This window comes from Hyperolius riggenbachi, chromosome 8, assembly GCF_040937935.1.
Source record: "Hyperolius riggenbachi isolate aHypRig1 chromosome 8, aHypRig1.pri, whole genome shotgun sequence".
Lineage (NCBI taxonomy): Eukaryota > Metazoa > Chordata > Amphibia > Anura > Hyperoliidae > Hyperolius > Hyperolius riggenbachi.
Window position 1 is genome coordinate 42,679,916 of NC_090653.1, and position 16,109 is coordinate 42,696,024.

General features: G+C 46.6%; 1 protein-coding gene across 2 annotated transcripts in view; it reads right to left on the reverse strand.

Moving 5' to 3' along the window:
- The window catches only part of PBX2 (PBX homeobox 2), an 80,844-nt gene extending 64,983 nt beyond the window's left edge, over positions 1-15,861 (reverse strand). Inside the window, exon 1 of one of the 2 annotated variants that reach the window (XM_068250315.1) lies at positions 15,139-15,860. In XM_068250315.1, the coding sequence (XP_068106416.1) occupies positions 15,139-15,341 (203 nt within the window). In that variant the 5' untranslated portion in view covers positions 15,342-15,860. Of the gene's footprint in view, positions 1-15,138 lie in introns of both variants that reach the window. The other variant, XM_068250316.1, reaches the window with a different exon arrangement.
- Positions 15,862-16,109: the final 248 nt, after the last annotated feature.

The window sequence follows — 16,109 nt, forward strand, 5'->3', positions numbered from 1 at the left end:
TAGCATCTCCAACCCTCAGCCTGTGAAAACTTTACTTCCCTCTCCTCCTCCCCTCTGCCTCTGAAATCTCGGGCGAGTAAAACCTCCCCCTCCTCCTGCCCAGACAGAGCTCCCATGAGCCCTTGCTACTGTCTGAAAATGCCAAGGCACTCTGAAAAGCTGTGGGCGAGGCTTGTTTAGTTTATATGGAATTAGAGTATTAAAAGAAACAAAAGTATTTGGCTTGAGGAATGCCCTATAAACTATATGAAAGGAACACAATTATGCAATGAGTAAAAGTTCATCTCTGATCCACTTTAATTCCCCTCTCTAAAAAAAAAAATAGAAAAAAAAAATGTGCTAGAGCTTATTTTCATGAAGGGCTTATAATTTGAGGGATATACACTATGTTACTGCATGGGGAGGTGAGCAAGTGTGCAGCGACCAGGTCAAAGGGCGCCGACCAGCTTAAATGATATACCGGAGACGTCATAGGTGAATGGAGGGGGGCGCAGCCACAACGGAGGTGCAGTAAGAGACTGCACTCCTCCCCATACAGTAACAGCATCCCATTTAGCTAGGGCTTATTGTCAGGGGAGGTCTTATTATAGGGCAAACATGGTAGAAGTCAAGGAGGAAGAGAGAGCATTCATACTGCAAATACTCATGATATGATAATTATTTCTAAACAGTAACAGGTCACTAGATGGAAAACAAATTCTGCCCCATTTATGTGTGCGGAGTCCCCCTTTATATAATACAGCAGAGACATGGAAGGATGAGGCAAGCTGCAGCAGTTTTCAGAGACGAATCTCACTGGCAAGTAATGGCAGTACACGTTCTGCTAGTCCAGTATGACAACACGGCTTTATGGGATTTTCAGCACCGTCGTCAACATGCCCTTTATAAGAGAGCCAAATTAAATGTCAATAATTATGCAACCAAATACTTGGAGTGTCTGACTGACTGAAGCAAATGTTATGATAAGTCTTAAAGCGGACAGAAGGAAAACCGAGAAATGCACCCTGTATGTATTTAGAGAGTTCAGCCTGCCATATTTATTTCCTTATAAGCAATACCAGTTGCCTGGCTGTCCTGCTGATCTTCTGCCTCCAATACTTTTAGCTATAGACCCTGAACAAGCATGCAGCAGATCAGGTGTTTCTGACATTATTGTCAGATCTGACAAGATTAGCTGCATGCTTGTTTCTGGTGCGCTTTAGACACTACTGCAGCCAGATAGATCAGCAGGGCTGCCAGGCAATCTGTATTGTTAAAAAGGAAACAAATATGGCAGCCTCCATGTGTCTCTCACTTCAGGCTTTTAAAATTAGGCTCTGATAAAAAAAAAAAAAAAAAAAAAACACAAATCACTTTTATCCTTGATTTGCTTTCACTACTAAATACCAGCTTATCTCTGCCAGTGTTTTTATTGCAGGAATGAGCAGAACATCATCAGTGTTTGCAGAGTTATCAGCACTTCCACACAGATATGCTAATGGAGTTGCTTTAACCCTTGAAGCCATGTGACTGCATGAGAGCACATGAATCCCCTGGGGATTACTAGCTGGTTTACAACAGTATAATGCCTGGGGCCCACTAGAAAACGCTATCGCAATCACTTGCGATTTGTGACAGTGCCTTGCAAGCGATTGTGGCAGCGATTTCCCTGCTCCTATACAATGTATTAGAATTGGAACACTCCCAAAATGCTGCATGTCCTGCTATTGCGATTTCCCTAATCGCAATCGCTGTAGTGGAATCTGCTCCATCCATTTACATTGGCAGAGCGTTTAGTGATATCACTAGCGATTGAAAGCGATCCCTAAACGCTCTAGTGGGTCCCAGGCCTGAGGGCCTATTTCCATTAGCCGCGAATTGCGGCCATCTTTGGCACCCGATTTCGGATCCGGATTCGCAGCCCATTGAAATTTTTACAAGTGGAAGCGGATTCTAATTTTAAGGCTGCTTTCACAGTGCAACGTTAAAGTCGCACGTTACAACAACATGTATGCGACAACAACATCCGCATGCGAATTTTTACCGCAGCGATTCGCACCGCACAAGTGGAAATGCAGCCTAATACTTTTTACCCATTGACCCTGAAGAAGCATGCAGATCACATGCTCTGACTGAAGTCTGACGTGATTAGCCACATGCTCATTTCAGGTGTAGGATTCAGACACTACTGCAGCCAAAGAGATCAGCAGGACTGCCAGGCAACTGGTATAGTTTAAAAAGAAAATAAATATAGCAACCCCCAATATCGCTCTCACTTCAGGTCTCCTTTAAAGCGGACCTGTACTCAAAACTCCCTCTCTGCTCTAAAAGATAAGCAACAGCACAATAACCTTTAAATAAAAAACATTTCTTTGTTATAGCGGATACAAATCCTACAATAAATAGTGTCTACGTCCTGCTTTCATGGAAGCAGACAGAGAATTAACATCCTATGCTTACAAATTAACTGCTCTGCCGAGGCAGCCAGCTGACACAGCTGACATCAAACTACGGTTGTGATTAGACACAGATGAGGGGAACTAGACAGGCTAATCTCTCTAAATACATACAGGGGGCATTTCTCTGTTGTCCTTCTATCCTGTACAAGAGTTCAGATCCACTTTAATGCCATAAAGCCATATGGTGAGTGCAGGAACACTAATACGGAATTTAGGAGCCAATCTAATCCAGGAGCCAGTAGAAAAATTGCACAAGCCAGCTGCATTCCTAATGAGGGAGACCTCCAAAGGCAGCGATAATTTTTAAGAAGCCCTGGCTATGTGTTTTCTGGGATCCATCCAGCGCTGCCATCTGGCCATCTATCAATATACGCAAGCTAAATCTACAAGCCTAACGTCACATGATCATTTACACAACAAACAAGAGCATTACCACCAAAGACAGTGAAATGAGCAGACTCCACAGATCCACATCATGTAAAGCTTCATACACATACCGGACTTAAAAGACAACTGTACTGAGAAGAATATGGAGGCTGCCATATTTATTTCCTTTTAAACAATACCAGTTGCCTGGCAGCCCTGCTGGTCTATTTGGCTGCAGTGGTGTCTGAGTAACACCAGAAACAAGCATGCCGCTAATCTTGTCAGATCTGACAATAATGTCAGAAGCACCTGATCTGCTACATGCTTGTTCAGGGGCTATGGCTAAGGGCCCGTTTCCACTAATCTGCATGCGTTTCCTGCAGGCAGATTCGCACAGCCAATACAAGTGGATGGGCCTGTTCCACTTGTCAGTTTTCCTGAGCGTTTTTCTGTGCAGGATTTTTCTGCACGGCAGAGCCCTCAGAATTCGCCTGCGTGTGGAATGCAGGCGAATCGCCGCTAATGTATTTAATAGGGAAATCGCCTGCGGCTTTGGTATGCGAATTTTCATGCAAATTCGCATGGAAATCAATGGAAATGCACACCGGCACTGCTATGGTTAAATTTGCATACGGTGCGGTGCGAATCGCATGAAAATTCGCATACACCCGCATGCGAAATTTGCATTTGCATGCGAATTTTTACCGTGGCGATTCGCACCGCACAAGTGGAAACTGGCCCTAAAAGTAATAGAGGAGGACAGTCAGGGAACTGGTATTGCTTAAAAAGAAATAAATATGGCAGCCTCCTGATGACAACCGCCTCAGCCGTCAATCAAGCGTGTGAACGGCAGCCGGCGACCCACAAGCAAGCCACCTGGCAGATCTACTCAACCCCGGCGACGCCGATCCCATTGTTGGTGCCGCTCCCCCGCCCGTCACGTACGCGGCCTAAGCCACACATCTACTGTCATTGTGCTACCTGCTATAAGCCTATGAATGCTGTGATCTCATTGGCTGCTGTTGTAAACACACTTGTGGCTGATCTTAGCCCAAATCACAACAAAACAAACTTTCAGCACAAGCAAACGTCCTCAGCCAGAAACGCTGCTGTAGAGAGGGAGGACGGCGTTCATAAACAGAACAGAGCCACGTGGATTTATGTGCCAGTAGCAATACATTTGTAAAGACCTGTTTGCTTACAAGAAACATAATTTAAACATGGACGAACGCTGTGACCAATCCCCACTGTAATTTGATCTCCCAGCTGTGTCAGCTCAGGAATGTCCTCGGCCACAGCAGAGCAGCTAATAAATAAACACAGGATGTGAACCCTACGTCTGCTTCCATGAAAGCAGAAAGTAGACACACTGCAGATTTATTGCAGGATTGGTATCCGCTGTAACAAAGAAATGTTTTTCTTCTAAAGCCTCATCTACATGGGTAGATGAGGCTGCGATCCGGCGGCTCTATTAGCCGTTCTATTAGAGAGGAAGTTCTGAGTTCAGGACCACTTTAATATTTCATCAGATTTCAGTAGAAATGACCAGAGAAAGCTACCCAAGCTAACTACGGAAGTAATATCATTCTGAATCCAGAGACCTCTGTGCATTGCCCCCCCCCCCCCCCCCCCCTTACCTGTAATTATGGTAGCCCTTGAAAAATCTGACCTTTGGCTTGAAAAATCTCAGTCAAAAGGGATCGACTGGGTATGCAGCGGTGACGGCACTCGGTTTCCTGATAACGGACAGACCCCTTCAGTGTTCTCCCCAGAAATTATTTACAGCCGGGTGGCATGAAAAAGTAGCCGGGTGGGGCGAGATGAGGGAATGCAGGGCCGGCGCTTCTCTGCACAACTTTGCTTACAGCAGAGGAGGAGGTGAGCTGATGACAGCCAGGTGCTCACCAAAACTAGCCGGGTGGAGCACCTGGCTAAAAGAGCCTAGGCCGCAGTGATCTGCAAACTTGGCTCTCCAGCTGTTAGGGAACTACAAGTCCCACAATGCATTGCGGGAGTCTGACAGCCACAGTCATGATTCATAAAGACAAATGCATTGTGGGACTTGTAGTTACTTAACAGCTGGAGGGCCAAGTTTGAAGATCACTGGCCTAGTGAGAACACTGCCCTTGCCGTTCTCGGTCCATGTCTCACCGGCGGGAATCCTCGCCTTCTCCTGTGTCTGGCGTTTTTTTTGAATTACCGCAAACACCTTTACCACGTGACACTGCCACATGTACTGACGTCACTACATGTACCGGTGTCACAGGCGTTCACTGTGGCAATTTAAACAGATGCCGGCACCGGAGGAGGCGTGTCGGTAAGATAGGTGAGCCTGGTGGGGACACATCACATGGGGGGAGGGGGCGGCAGTGCTAGGACAATTTACAATATAGTGTTCTCCCCAGAATTTTTTTCCAGCCGGGTGGCATGAAAAAGTAGCCGGGTGGGGCGAGATGAGGGAATGCAGGGCCAGCACTTCTTTGCATAACTGCTTACAGCATGGAAGGAGATGAGCTGATGATAGCCGGGTGCTCACCAAAACTAGCCAGGTGGAGCAGTTGGCTAAAAGATCCTGGGGAGAACACTGCAATAGATTTCATGTTCATAAATCTGTCTGCAGTGTGTGGACAGGCAATCTGATGGCTGATCATTATCTAATGTATAGGTACCTTTATGCTGGGCGCACACAATGCAATTTCCCGTCCAATTGACAGGTGATCAGACAGGAAGTTGTACCATGTGTACACATCCAAACTGCTCACAATTGATAAGGGGATCCATTTTCCGATAACTTCGCAAAATCGATCCCTTTCTCGATGGGAAACAGATCAGACAGGCCGGAAATAATCACCCGATTCCTGCCGATCTGATGGGATATTGCATTGTGTGTTCCCAGCATTGGAATCCATGTTCTTATCAAACTAAACATCTGCTAAAAATATTGAATAGTGGGCGACTAGATAAACCCATGTTAACTACCCAACGACCGCGTCACGGCAATTGGCATCAAGTCCTCGGGCGGGGATTTGCAGGAGATCACACGCACCGCCATAGGCTGATGCAATTGGCTGGTGAGGGAGGGGAAGATAGGGGGAAAAAATAGTAATATTTATTGAAAAAAAATAAATGTATAAAAAAATAAATAAACACCCTGGGAGCGATCAGAGCCCGCCAACAGTAAACTCTGTTGGTGGGCAGAAAGGGGAGGGGGCAGAAATCACTTGTGTGCTGAGTTGTGCAGCCCTGCAGTGAGCCCTTAAAGCTGCAGTGGCCCTAATTGTAAAAAAAAATAGCCTGGTCACTAGGGGGGTGTAAGCCTACGGTCCTCAAGAGGTTAAATATCTGCAGCAATAAATGCATTTTTTATTTATATAGAGCCAACATCTTCATAGTATTTTCACTGTCACTCAAAGGAGCTCACAATCTAGTCCCTACCATAGTCATATATCTATGTATGTACAGTGTAGTGCATGTATCATAGGCTAGGGACAACTTACGGGGAAGCCAATTCACTTATTTGTGAGTTTTGGGGATGTGGGAGGAAGCCCGAGTGCCCAGAGGAAACCCACACAGACACCGGGAGAACATACAAACTCTGTGCAGATAGTGCCCTGTATCGGATTTGAACCAGAGACCCAGCACTGCAAGGAGAGAGCGCTAACCACTATGCCACCGTACTGCCCATTTTAATGCTGGGAATACACAATGAGATTTTTCAGCCGATTTACTGTCCAAATGATTTTCTATTGATTTTCTTAACTTTTCTTATCAATTTCAATTCCCTTCTATGAGAAATCGATCAGAAAATGATTGAAAATCAGATCGGACATGTCGGAAATTATATGCTGAACCATCTGCCCAAAAAATCTAATGCTGTATTCCCAGCATTAAGGTGGCCATACACTGGTTGATTTGCCATCAGATCAACAAACGGATAGATCCCTCTGTGATCGAATCTGATCAGAGAGGGATCGTATGGCTGCCTTTACTGCAAACAGATTGTGAATCGATTTCAGCCTGAAATAGATTCACCATCTGTGAAGCTGCCGCTGCCAAGCATACATTACCTGATCCGACCGGCGCGAGTCCCCTGGTCTCCGCTGTCTTCTTCTCTGCTCTGGGCTCCAGCTTCACTTTACGTCCTGTCCGGGGAAGTTTAAACAGTATAGGGCGCTCTACTGTTTAAACTTCCTGCCGGGACAGGAAGAAGTGAAGCCTGACGGAGCCCAGCAGAGAAGGAGCAGCTGTGACAGTGGGGACTCGCGCTGGCGGAGCAGGTAATGTATTGCCGCTAGCGTCGGTCGTCGGAGATTCGAACGGCGCTATCGACACACTCCCGACCCGCCGGCGCTCGAGCGAAATCTTCTGCACGGACAGATCGACGGGAATGATCGATTTTGGACGGAAAGCGATCAGCGTTTGTGCAACGATTTCACAGCAGATTCGATCACAGTGATAGAATCTACTGTATATCGGCGGGAAAATCGTTAAGTGTACGGGCCCCTAAACAGAAAATCTAACAGAAAATTGTATGGTGTGTATTAAGGTGCGTACACATGCACTACGGAAGCCAACAACGGGTCCATCAGACCCTCCCACTGGGCGGACTTTCAGACGACCGTAGCGCGTGTGTACGCACTGATACACTGAGCGGATCGTTCAGGAAGAGCCTTATCAGTCCGCTGACAGCGCGTACACATGCGCTACTGTCGCCTGAAAGTCCGCCCAGCGGGAGGGTCTGACGGACCCATTGTTGGCTTCCATAGTGGGTGTGTACTCACCTTTAGGGCTCTTTTCCACTATGAAATGCGATTGCGATTCCGATCGCAATCGCGTTTCAATTCCCACCATGTGATTGCGATTGCGCTACTATACTCATAGTCCAGCTCAATCGCATACAAAACGCGGCAGAACAACGATTGCGATTTGACCAAAATCGCATCGCAATCGGATCGCACTAATGGAAATTGCTGCTGCAGTTTCCATTAGTTTAATATACCTTGCGATTTGCGATCAGAAGCAAATCGCAGGCTAGTGGAAAAAGGAACTTAGGCATAACACCCTCTCTATAGTATACTGATGGCAAATAGAGATATCCATCTGTCTATCTATACATACACACTTGTGGGGCCACACATCAGATAACTCTCCAATTTACTTGTCATTATGTCCTTTTCAGGGCCATATCCATTTCCATTCATTTAAAATGCTAATGGACGTCATTACAAAGGATTGCTGAGTGGAGTTGCCACCTCCTGCTAACTTTCCAAACTTTTCCCTCACTTTTAGAAGTTAAACAGCTGGCTTTGACACATTAAAGGCCAAATAAACATAATAAAAGGACTTAAGCCACTGTATTTACTGGCAAATGGGGCCTTATTTAAATAATACCATTTAGAATGCAGTCACACATTATGGGCAGGCATTGTGTCCTAAAGAAAGGGGGATGGCCAGGGGCAGTATAGGGAGAGAGTTTAGATTAGTGAATAGAGAGGGCTGAGGGCAATTTAAGGTCCTTCCAACAGGCAGGGGACTGAAGACTCAGCATGGCAGCCAGGGCACACTGAGGCCTCCCCAGTGCAGGAGGGAGTAACACAAAGGCTAGGTGCACACATAGCAGAAACGCAAGCATTGCGGAAAACGCTGCGTTTTTGCCGCTAATGAAAGTCTATGGGCCGCAGGAAAAAAAAAACGCATATAAAAAACGCATTTTAGTTTTTCATGCATGCATTTTTTAAAAACGCAGGTTTTGTTGCATGATCTTCAAAAAACGCAGCAAAAACATATAAAATGAAAGTCAATGGGAACACAATGGTATGCGTTTTTTCCCCAATAAAAATTGTTTTGTGATGTATTTCCGCTTCCTGTTGTCTTCCTAGTGATTTGCATAAATGGAAATATAAAAACGCATGAAAAATGCATCTATATGCGAACCGCAAACCCATTAAATGCACGCAAACCGCTTGAAAAACTAAAACGCACCGAAAATGCACACAACATAAAAACGAAACAAGACATAAAACACAGCCTTTCATGTTATGTTATGTGTGCACCTACCCAAAGGTGAGATGGGGCTACAGGTAAAAAAAAAAAAAAATGTACATAACTGGGGCTTCCTCCAGCCTGATCGCTCCCACGTCGCCCTCTTCTGACTCCCCTTTCACCCGCAATTGGCCCCAGAAAGTCCTGCTGTCCGGGGTCAACTGCGCATGCACGGCCAGGCCGCCAGGAGCACTCTGTGCCTGCGTAGTACTACGGTGCAGGCACAGAACGTTCCCAGCAACAGGAGCAGGACGGGGAGCACCTGGCAGGACTGCGACGACTGGCCCCGACTGACGGATTTTCGGGGGCCAGTTGAGGGCAAACGAGTCAGAAGAGGACAATATGGGAGCGATCAGGCTGGAGGGGGCTGGAGGAAGCCCCAGGTATGTATATTTTATTGTTGTGGCCCCATCTCAGGTACACTTTAATACTAAACAGTCATATCAACTTAGTTTACTAAACAAAAATGATATAAAAAAAAGAATCATTAAAAAAAATGCCAGGGCTGTGGAGTCGGAGCAATTTTTGGGTACCTGGAGTAGGAGTCGTGGTTTCATAAATTCAAAAGGAGTCGGATGATTTTTGTACCCACTCCATAGACCTACAAGTGTTGTGGAGTCGGAGCCAGAGCAATTTTGGGTACCCGGAGTTGGAGTCAGTGGTTTTCATAAACTGTGGAGTCGGAGTTGGCGTTTGATTATTTTTGTACTGACTCCAGAGCCATGCAAAAATCAAATACAGTAAAGTCCCTGTTTTCCAGAACTCAGGCAATTGGAAATCTCAACTAACCAGCATGCCTGAGGGGATAACTGGGTCTAAGTTTTGGGGGTTTTGCAATGATTAAAATACTTAATGAGCCTTCAGCGGCGAGCTACACAAAGATGAGAAAACATCGCTGGGGGTTCGGTAAGTATTTATTACTGCAGAGGAGGGAGGTTTGTGCATTTTAGGCCGGTTGCTAAAGCAACTGGTAAGCTCATGTATCCGGCATCTGCACCAGATATCAGGGACTTTGCTGTACTTACCTAAGAAGCAGAGCATCAATGTCCCGGTTTCAGGGTGCGGAGCCAAGTGCACACAAGAGGCGGTCCTGCCAGAGAAGGGGGACTGACACAAAAAAATAGTCCGGGCAAACGAGAGCAGCCCGCGGGCCGGTGTAATGTCTGATTGCGCTGCCCAGAAGCTCCCTTCCAGTAGCACGCATGCTCAGTGTGAAGTTAATTATGCTGCTGATGGTAAAATAAGAAATATCTTCGCTTCCACACACCCTACACGCCTCAAATTTTCAGGGTAGGGAGAGGACCCCCAGTACTACCTCTATGCCAAATTGCAGCCCCTGAGCCCCGCTGGTTCAGGGGATAGATTACAGAAACCTATCTCGGGAACCAGTGGGGCTCGGGGGCTGCAATTTGGCATAGAGGTCGTTCAGGGGGTCCCCTCCCTACCCTCAAAATTTGGGGGGTGTAGAATGTGAGGAAGCAGAGATATTTAGTATTTTACCACCAGCAGCATAATTAAATAGGAACTGTGGCCGCACAGTCTCCTACTGCGCATGCGGGGCAGCGCAAATTAACAGGCAGCACAATCAGACACAACACCGGCAGTTGGACAGCTATGCTCTATAGAATCCAGAGGCTTCCCTCTTCGAAGGTAACTATTGGATTTTTGACCCAAGATTCACCTCAGGTACACACTTTAATTTTGGGGGCCAAGTATTTCAAACAGATAAGGTCATCAAAGTGGAATACGAGATTCTGTAAAATAACTATTCGTCAAGTTTCAACATGTGCATATTAAACAAATCTGTAAAGGTCATTAAGTAAGGGCCACAAAGTATTACAGTTAACGAATATGTTGCAGTGGGGTGGGGTGGGGTGGGGTGGGGTGGGCTTCCCCCCCCCCCCCCCCCCCACACACACACACACACATCCAAAAAGATACATGAACTGGCTTCTAGGGCTGTGGAGTTGGTACAAAAATGATCCGACTCCAACTCTGACTCCTCAGTTTATAAAACCACCGACTCCAGGTACCCGAAATGCCTCAGACTCCGACCCCTGGACTCCACAACCATGCTGGCTTCGTCTGAAACTGGCCATAGACTATGGCAAGGAAATATTGATTCAGTTCAAAGAACGCAAAAAGGAAATTTTTGCGTCCGTTTTGGCGGGTCAGAAAATAGACAGTCAGCGGATACTATGTTATTCATAGGATCCATTCCCATTTGTCAGTCCACAACTGATCTGTTTGATTGGTTGCGATCAGCAGAATGCAAAGTCCCAAACTGCAAGATTTTTCCGGACAAGCAGATGCTATGTTGGAAAGGCATCAGCTCCAAGCGGATCTCAATGGACCACAGGAGCGGACTCTGCACTGGCTGCTCTACTTGGACCTGAACTCTTGCACAGGACACAAGGAAAACAGAGAGAAATGCGCCCTGTGTGTTTTTAGAGAGAAAAACCTGTCTAATTCCCCCCAATTCTCCCCAATCTGTAAGCAATCGCAAATGTAATTTGACCTCTTAGCTGTGTCAGCACAAAAAATCTGCAGTCTTGGCAGACACAGCTAATATCTAAACATGGGATGTTAACCCTTTGTCTGCTTCCATGAAAGCAGGAAGTAGATACACTGCAGATTTATTGCAGGAGCTCTGTAAGCTGTAACAAAGAATATTTTTCTTTGTTTTGTTCTTTATTATTGTTATTATACTGTTGCTTATCTTTTAGAGCAGATAGTAAGTTCTGAGTTTAGGTCTGCTTTAAAGGAAACCCGAGATGAGAGGGATATGGAGGCTGACATGTTGGTTTCCTTTTAAATAATGCACATTGCCTGGCTGCCCTGCTGATCCTCTGCCTCTAATACTCTGATGCTACGTACACACATGCAACTACGATCGTTCGTTATGAACGACGAACGAACTTTTAATTGAAGAAAGAACGACCTAAGTAAAGTTAGTTTTAAAAGGTGTGTAACGATCTGATCGTTAAAACGAACGTTACATCACATAAAGCAACTATTGCGCTTGCGCATAAAAATGAAAAGTTCCATGGAGAAATAGTGAAATGCGCATGTCAAGCCTAGTACAAACGACCGTTTCCAACGATGTGCTACTTTTGCAAACGATCGTCGTTGGGAAAAATCCGCCAAGCTAGATAGTTCGTTTTGAACGATCTAGCTCGTCCGTCGTTAGACTTAATAGTCGTTAGCTGCTTTTTTTCAAACGATCGTCGTTTGAAATGATCGGGGAACGATTGTTTCAAACGACTATAGTCGCATGTGTGTACGCACCTTGAGCCACAGACCCTGAACAAGCATGCAGCTCAGAGGTCTATGACAAATCTGACAAAATTAGCTGCATGCTTGTTTCAGGTGTGTGATTTAGACTGACAAGAAAGATGAGGAGGACTGCCATGCAACTTGTATTGTGTAAAAGGAAATAAATATGGCATGCAAATGCATGCGGTTCGCATAAAGTAAGCAGGAAAAAGGAAATCACTGTGTTATTTTAAAATGCAAAGAAAATTGCGATTTCTGTGCAGCCCAGAGACTTACATTACATGCGTTTTCCGCTATGTTGCAAAATGCGATTCTAATAAGTGTGCTCCTAGCCTACAGATTGCGAGTCACTTATTGTATTCATTTTAACACATCTAGTGATGATGGGCAGATCGACCAAGAGACAAATCTCTCTCTGATCAAATCTGATTAGAGAGATCTGTCAGCTGCCCATACAGTGCAAACTGATTTCTGATCAATTTTATGCTAAAATCGATCCAGAATTGGCCTTGTGACGCTGCATCCACCCCCTCACCAACCCAAACGCCGTCCCCTAATGTGTAATGTGCCCCCCAGTGCAGTATACTTTCCCTGTCCGTGGCCACCACATATCCTCCTCTGGCTCCCGTCCTTCCTCCATACATGCGCCCACTTGGTTGCCGGGATACGTGCGGCTGCGCATGTGATGTGACACACTCACCTCTGTTCCTTCTGCAACCACGTGAGCCAGCTGAGGATAAGCAGCACCCATGGACAGGTAATGTATATTGCACTGGGAGGGCGCACAGTACACTTTAGGAGGGGCAGAGTTGGGTAGTTTCATTGAGGTTGTCCCAATATCGCTCGCTGACTGCCTCGCACCCAATCAAGTAAGTCGACCCGATATCTTGCAGCATGTCCGACCGATTAAGGCTGGCCCAAAATTGTTTGCATTGGGGCAGGCAGCCCCAATTTGAATCAGATTCCGATTATAATAAACAAATCAGATTGGTCGATCGGCCGCCAAGTCACCTTAAAACTGGTGTCCAAACAATCGTTTGTTTAACTGTCCCAAAACCCACACAGTAATATTCAACATAGCTCCTATGAATGTTTGGGATGTGTCCCCTTCCCAGCTCTGTAAGTTTGCATTGGGTACTATGTCACTAACCTGAGACACAAGACAACCATAACACAACAATACTGCACAGAAGTGGACAAAACCATGAAATTCAGGAGCACGTTCATCCAATCCAAGAGGCAGCAGGACATTTTTAGGGGGCTGCTCCACTAATTATGATAAAAGAAACAAAAATCAAAACTTTGAAGCAAGCTGCACTTTTTAAGGGGTCCTGGCTAACTGGCTCTTGGGATTTGGCCTGTCCTACTCCTACAAATGTGTGAGATATGTCCCTGACTCTGTAGAATACAATAGAGCCCTATGTCACTAGTATGTGACACAGAACACTGAGGAAATACCTGGGGTAATTTCTCCTACCTGGCTCTGTAGGCCTGAATGGGACGTCACTGATCTGGGACACAGTAGAAACATCACAGAACACTTCTATGGATGTCACATATATATATGTACCCCTTCTCTCCTAAAACATTGCACACAACACGCCTGTAAATATCTTTGATAGATCCCCCTTCCTGGCTATTTAGGTTTGAATGGGGCACTATGTCAAAAGCCCTTGACACAACATAAACAACACAGAATGCTTCTACAAATGTCTGGGATAAGTCCGTCCCTCCAAGTTTGTAGATTTGCTGAGGCACAATGCAGCCATAACAGATGAATATTTGGAACAAGACCCCTTTCCCGGCTCTGCAGGTTTGAATGAGCACCATGTAACTAGTCTACGACACAGCAGACAGATAATGGAGACCTCCTACGACCGTCTGCGATATATCCCCTTTCCCGGCTCTGTAGGTGTCAATGGACACTATGTAACTAATCGGCAAAACAGCACAACCGGTACAGAATGCTCCTACCAACATCTGGGATATTTCCCAGCTCTGTAGGTATCAATGGACACTATGTAATAAGTCTGCATCATAGCATAATCGTTACAGAATGCTCCTACCAACATCTGGGATATGCCCACTTCCCAGCTCTGTAGGTATCAATGGACACTATGTACCTAATCTGCAACATAGCACAACCAGTACAGAATGCTCCTACAGCACCCAGGATATGCCGCTTTTCCCAGCCCAGCAAGTTTATACAGGGCAATAACTCACTAATCTGCAGCCCAGCCATAGAACTGACCTTCAGGCCTTTACACCTCATGTTAAAACTAAATGTTAGCAGATCACAGTTTATGTAGCCAGGCATCACACTTTAAAACTGAATCTATTTATATGAAGGCCTAGAACGGGGAGCACTATTACCCCACGCACAGCTGACTTCCTGCACAGAACTCACACACAAGAACAATGCCAACTGTCACCCCTGAGCCCCAGCAAGCTAGCCTAAAATGGCAGCATACAGAACAATGGGGCCACACAGTAAAGTTCCCCAGAGGTGTCAGATACCTAGTTGTCTGCACTCCATACTTCTACAGGATGCTCAATGATAACATTTTTCACGTTTAATTATTTTTGAAATTTTTTTGGGGGGTCTCCCAGCCCCCTTATGTCCAGAAGTCTCCTCTGTACTGACTTTTTTGTGGCATATGGAACTACTAGCTGACAAGCTAAGTAGCTGAAGGCTCTCTGTGCCTTGTGAGGAGTTTGTTGTGGAAACACTGTCATATTTTGCTTCCAGTTGGAGACAAAAGTTGAGATCCTGTCCAGGAGTTTTGCACAAAAACAAAATTCGGCAAAGTTTACAATGTTTAGCAGTAAATAGAGATCAGTATAAATGGTAATCTTTCTCCAAGCTGGTCGGTGATTGGTCCTTTGCATGGCAAGGAGGGACTGTGCTGTGGAGAAGCATTGCTCTATAGGTGAGCAGACAATAAGGATACAGTGTAAAGTATACATATAGGCCTCATGTCCCCCCACCCCCCTCCCAGCACCCCCCTGTACTCACTTGGCTTGTGCTTCATCCAAGCTCTGGTCTGTGATAGTCATGATCTGTTGTAATATATCACCAATGTCCTGCTTCCTGGGTTCTCCATTGTCTGCAGGGGCATCATGCATGGGGTGCGGGGTAAGGGTCTGGGGCCCCCCATGGATTGGGTGCCCCGGAATGCCAACCCCCCTGGCCTGTAGCAGCCTGCCTTGCTCATCCATCCTGGCTGATCTCACTCTGTCGTCCCCTATCGATCTCTTCTCCCTCCCGATCTCCTTCTCCCAAGTCAGTGTTGTCCTTCAAACCCAACAAGTCCACCAGGGCTGGCTCTCTCCAGCTCCCCTCCTCCTCCTCTTCTGCCCTTCTTCTATAAGTGTCCCCCACCTCCACAACTCGCTCAGAACACAGTGGGTCGGCTCCGGCAGGCACCTGGGGTCCCCCTGGGTGCTCCTGGTCCTGGTGAAGGCTCCGATCTCCTCTGGAAGTCCTGCTGGAGGTCCTCGCGTACGATCAGACGCGTGTGAGCGCGGCTCTGCTGCCCGGATCGCGCATGTCGGGGAGCGCTGGCGCGGGGAGACCACAGGGAGGGGATCGCCCCTCTTTCTCCGGGCTATGTAGTGGGGGGGATCCAGGCTCCAGAAAGCGACGGCGGAGGAAGCTTTGGGGGGAGAAAGAGGAGTGTAAAATGGTGAATAGCTGGGGAGAGGGGGGAGGAGGAAGAGGAGAGAGGCAGGAGGAGGAGAAGGGAGGAATGTGGCTGTTCTGCCTCTCCCCTCGCTCAGGGATTCATCATCACAGCTCTCTGCTGCCTCCCCACTGCCACACTCCATACAGCGCTCACCCAGGGAGGGAGGAAGGGAGGGGGCCACCGACACAGTGCTACCTATCTCCTTCCTCATCCTCCAGCAGGCAGACCTGTCCTCCTACAATGTTACCTCTCCTCCAACAGTGTTACGTGATCTCCTACAATGTTGCCTCTCTCCCTACAT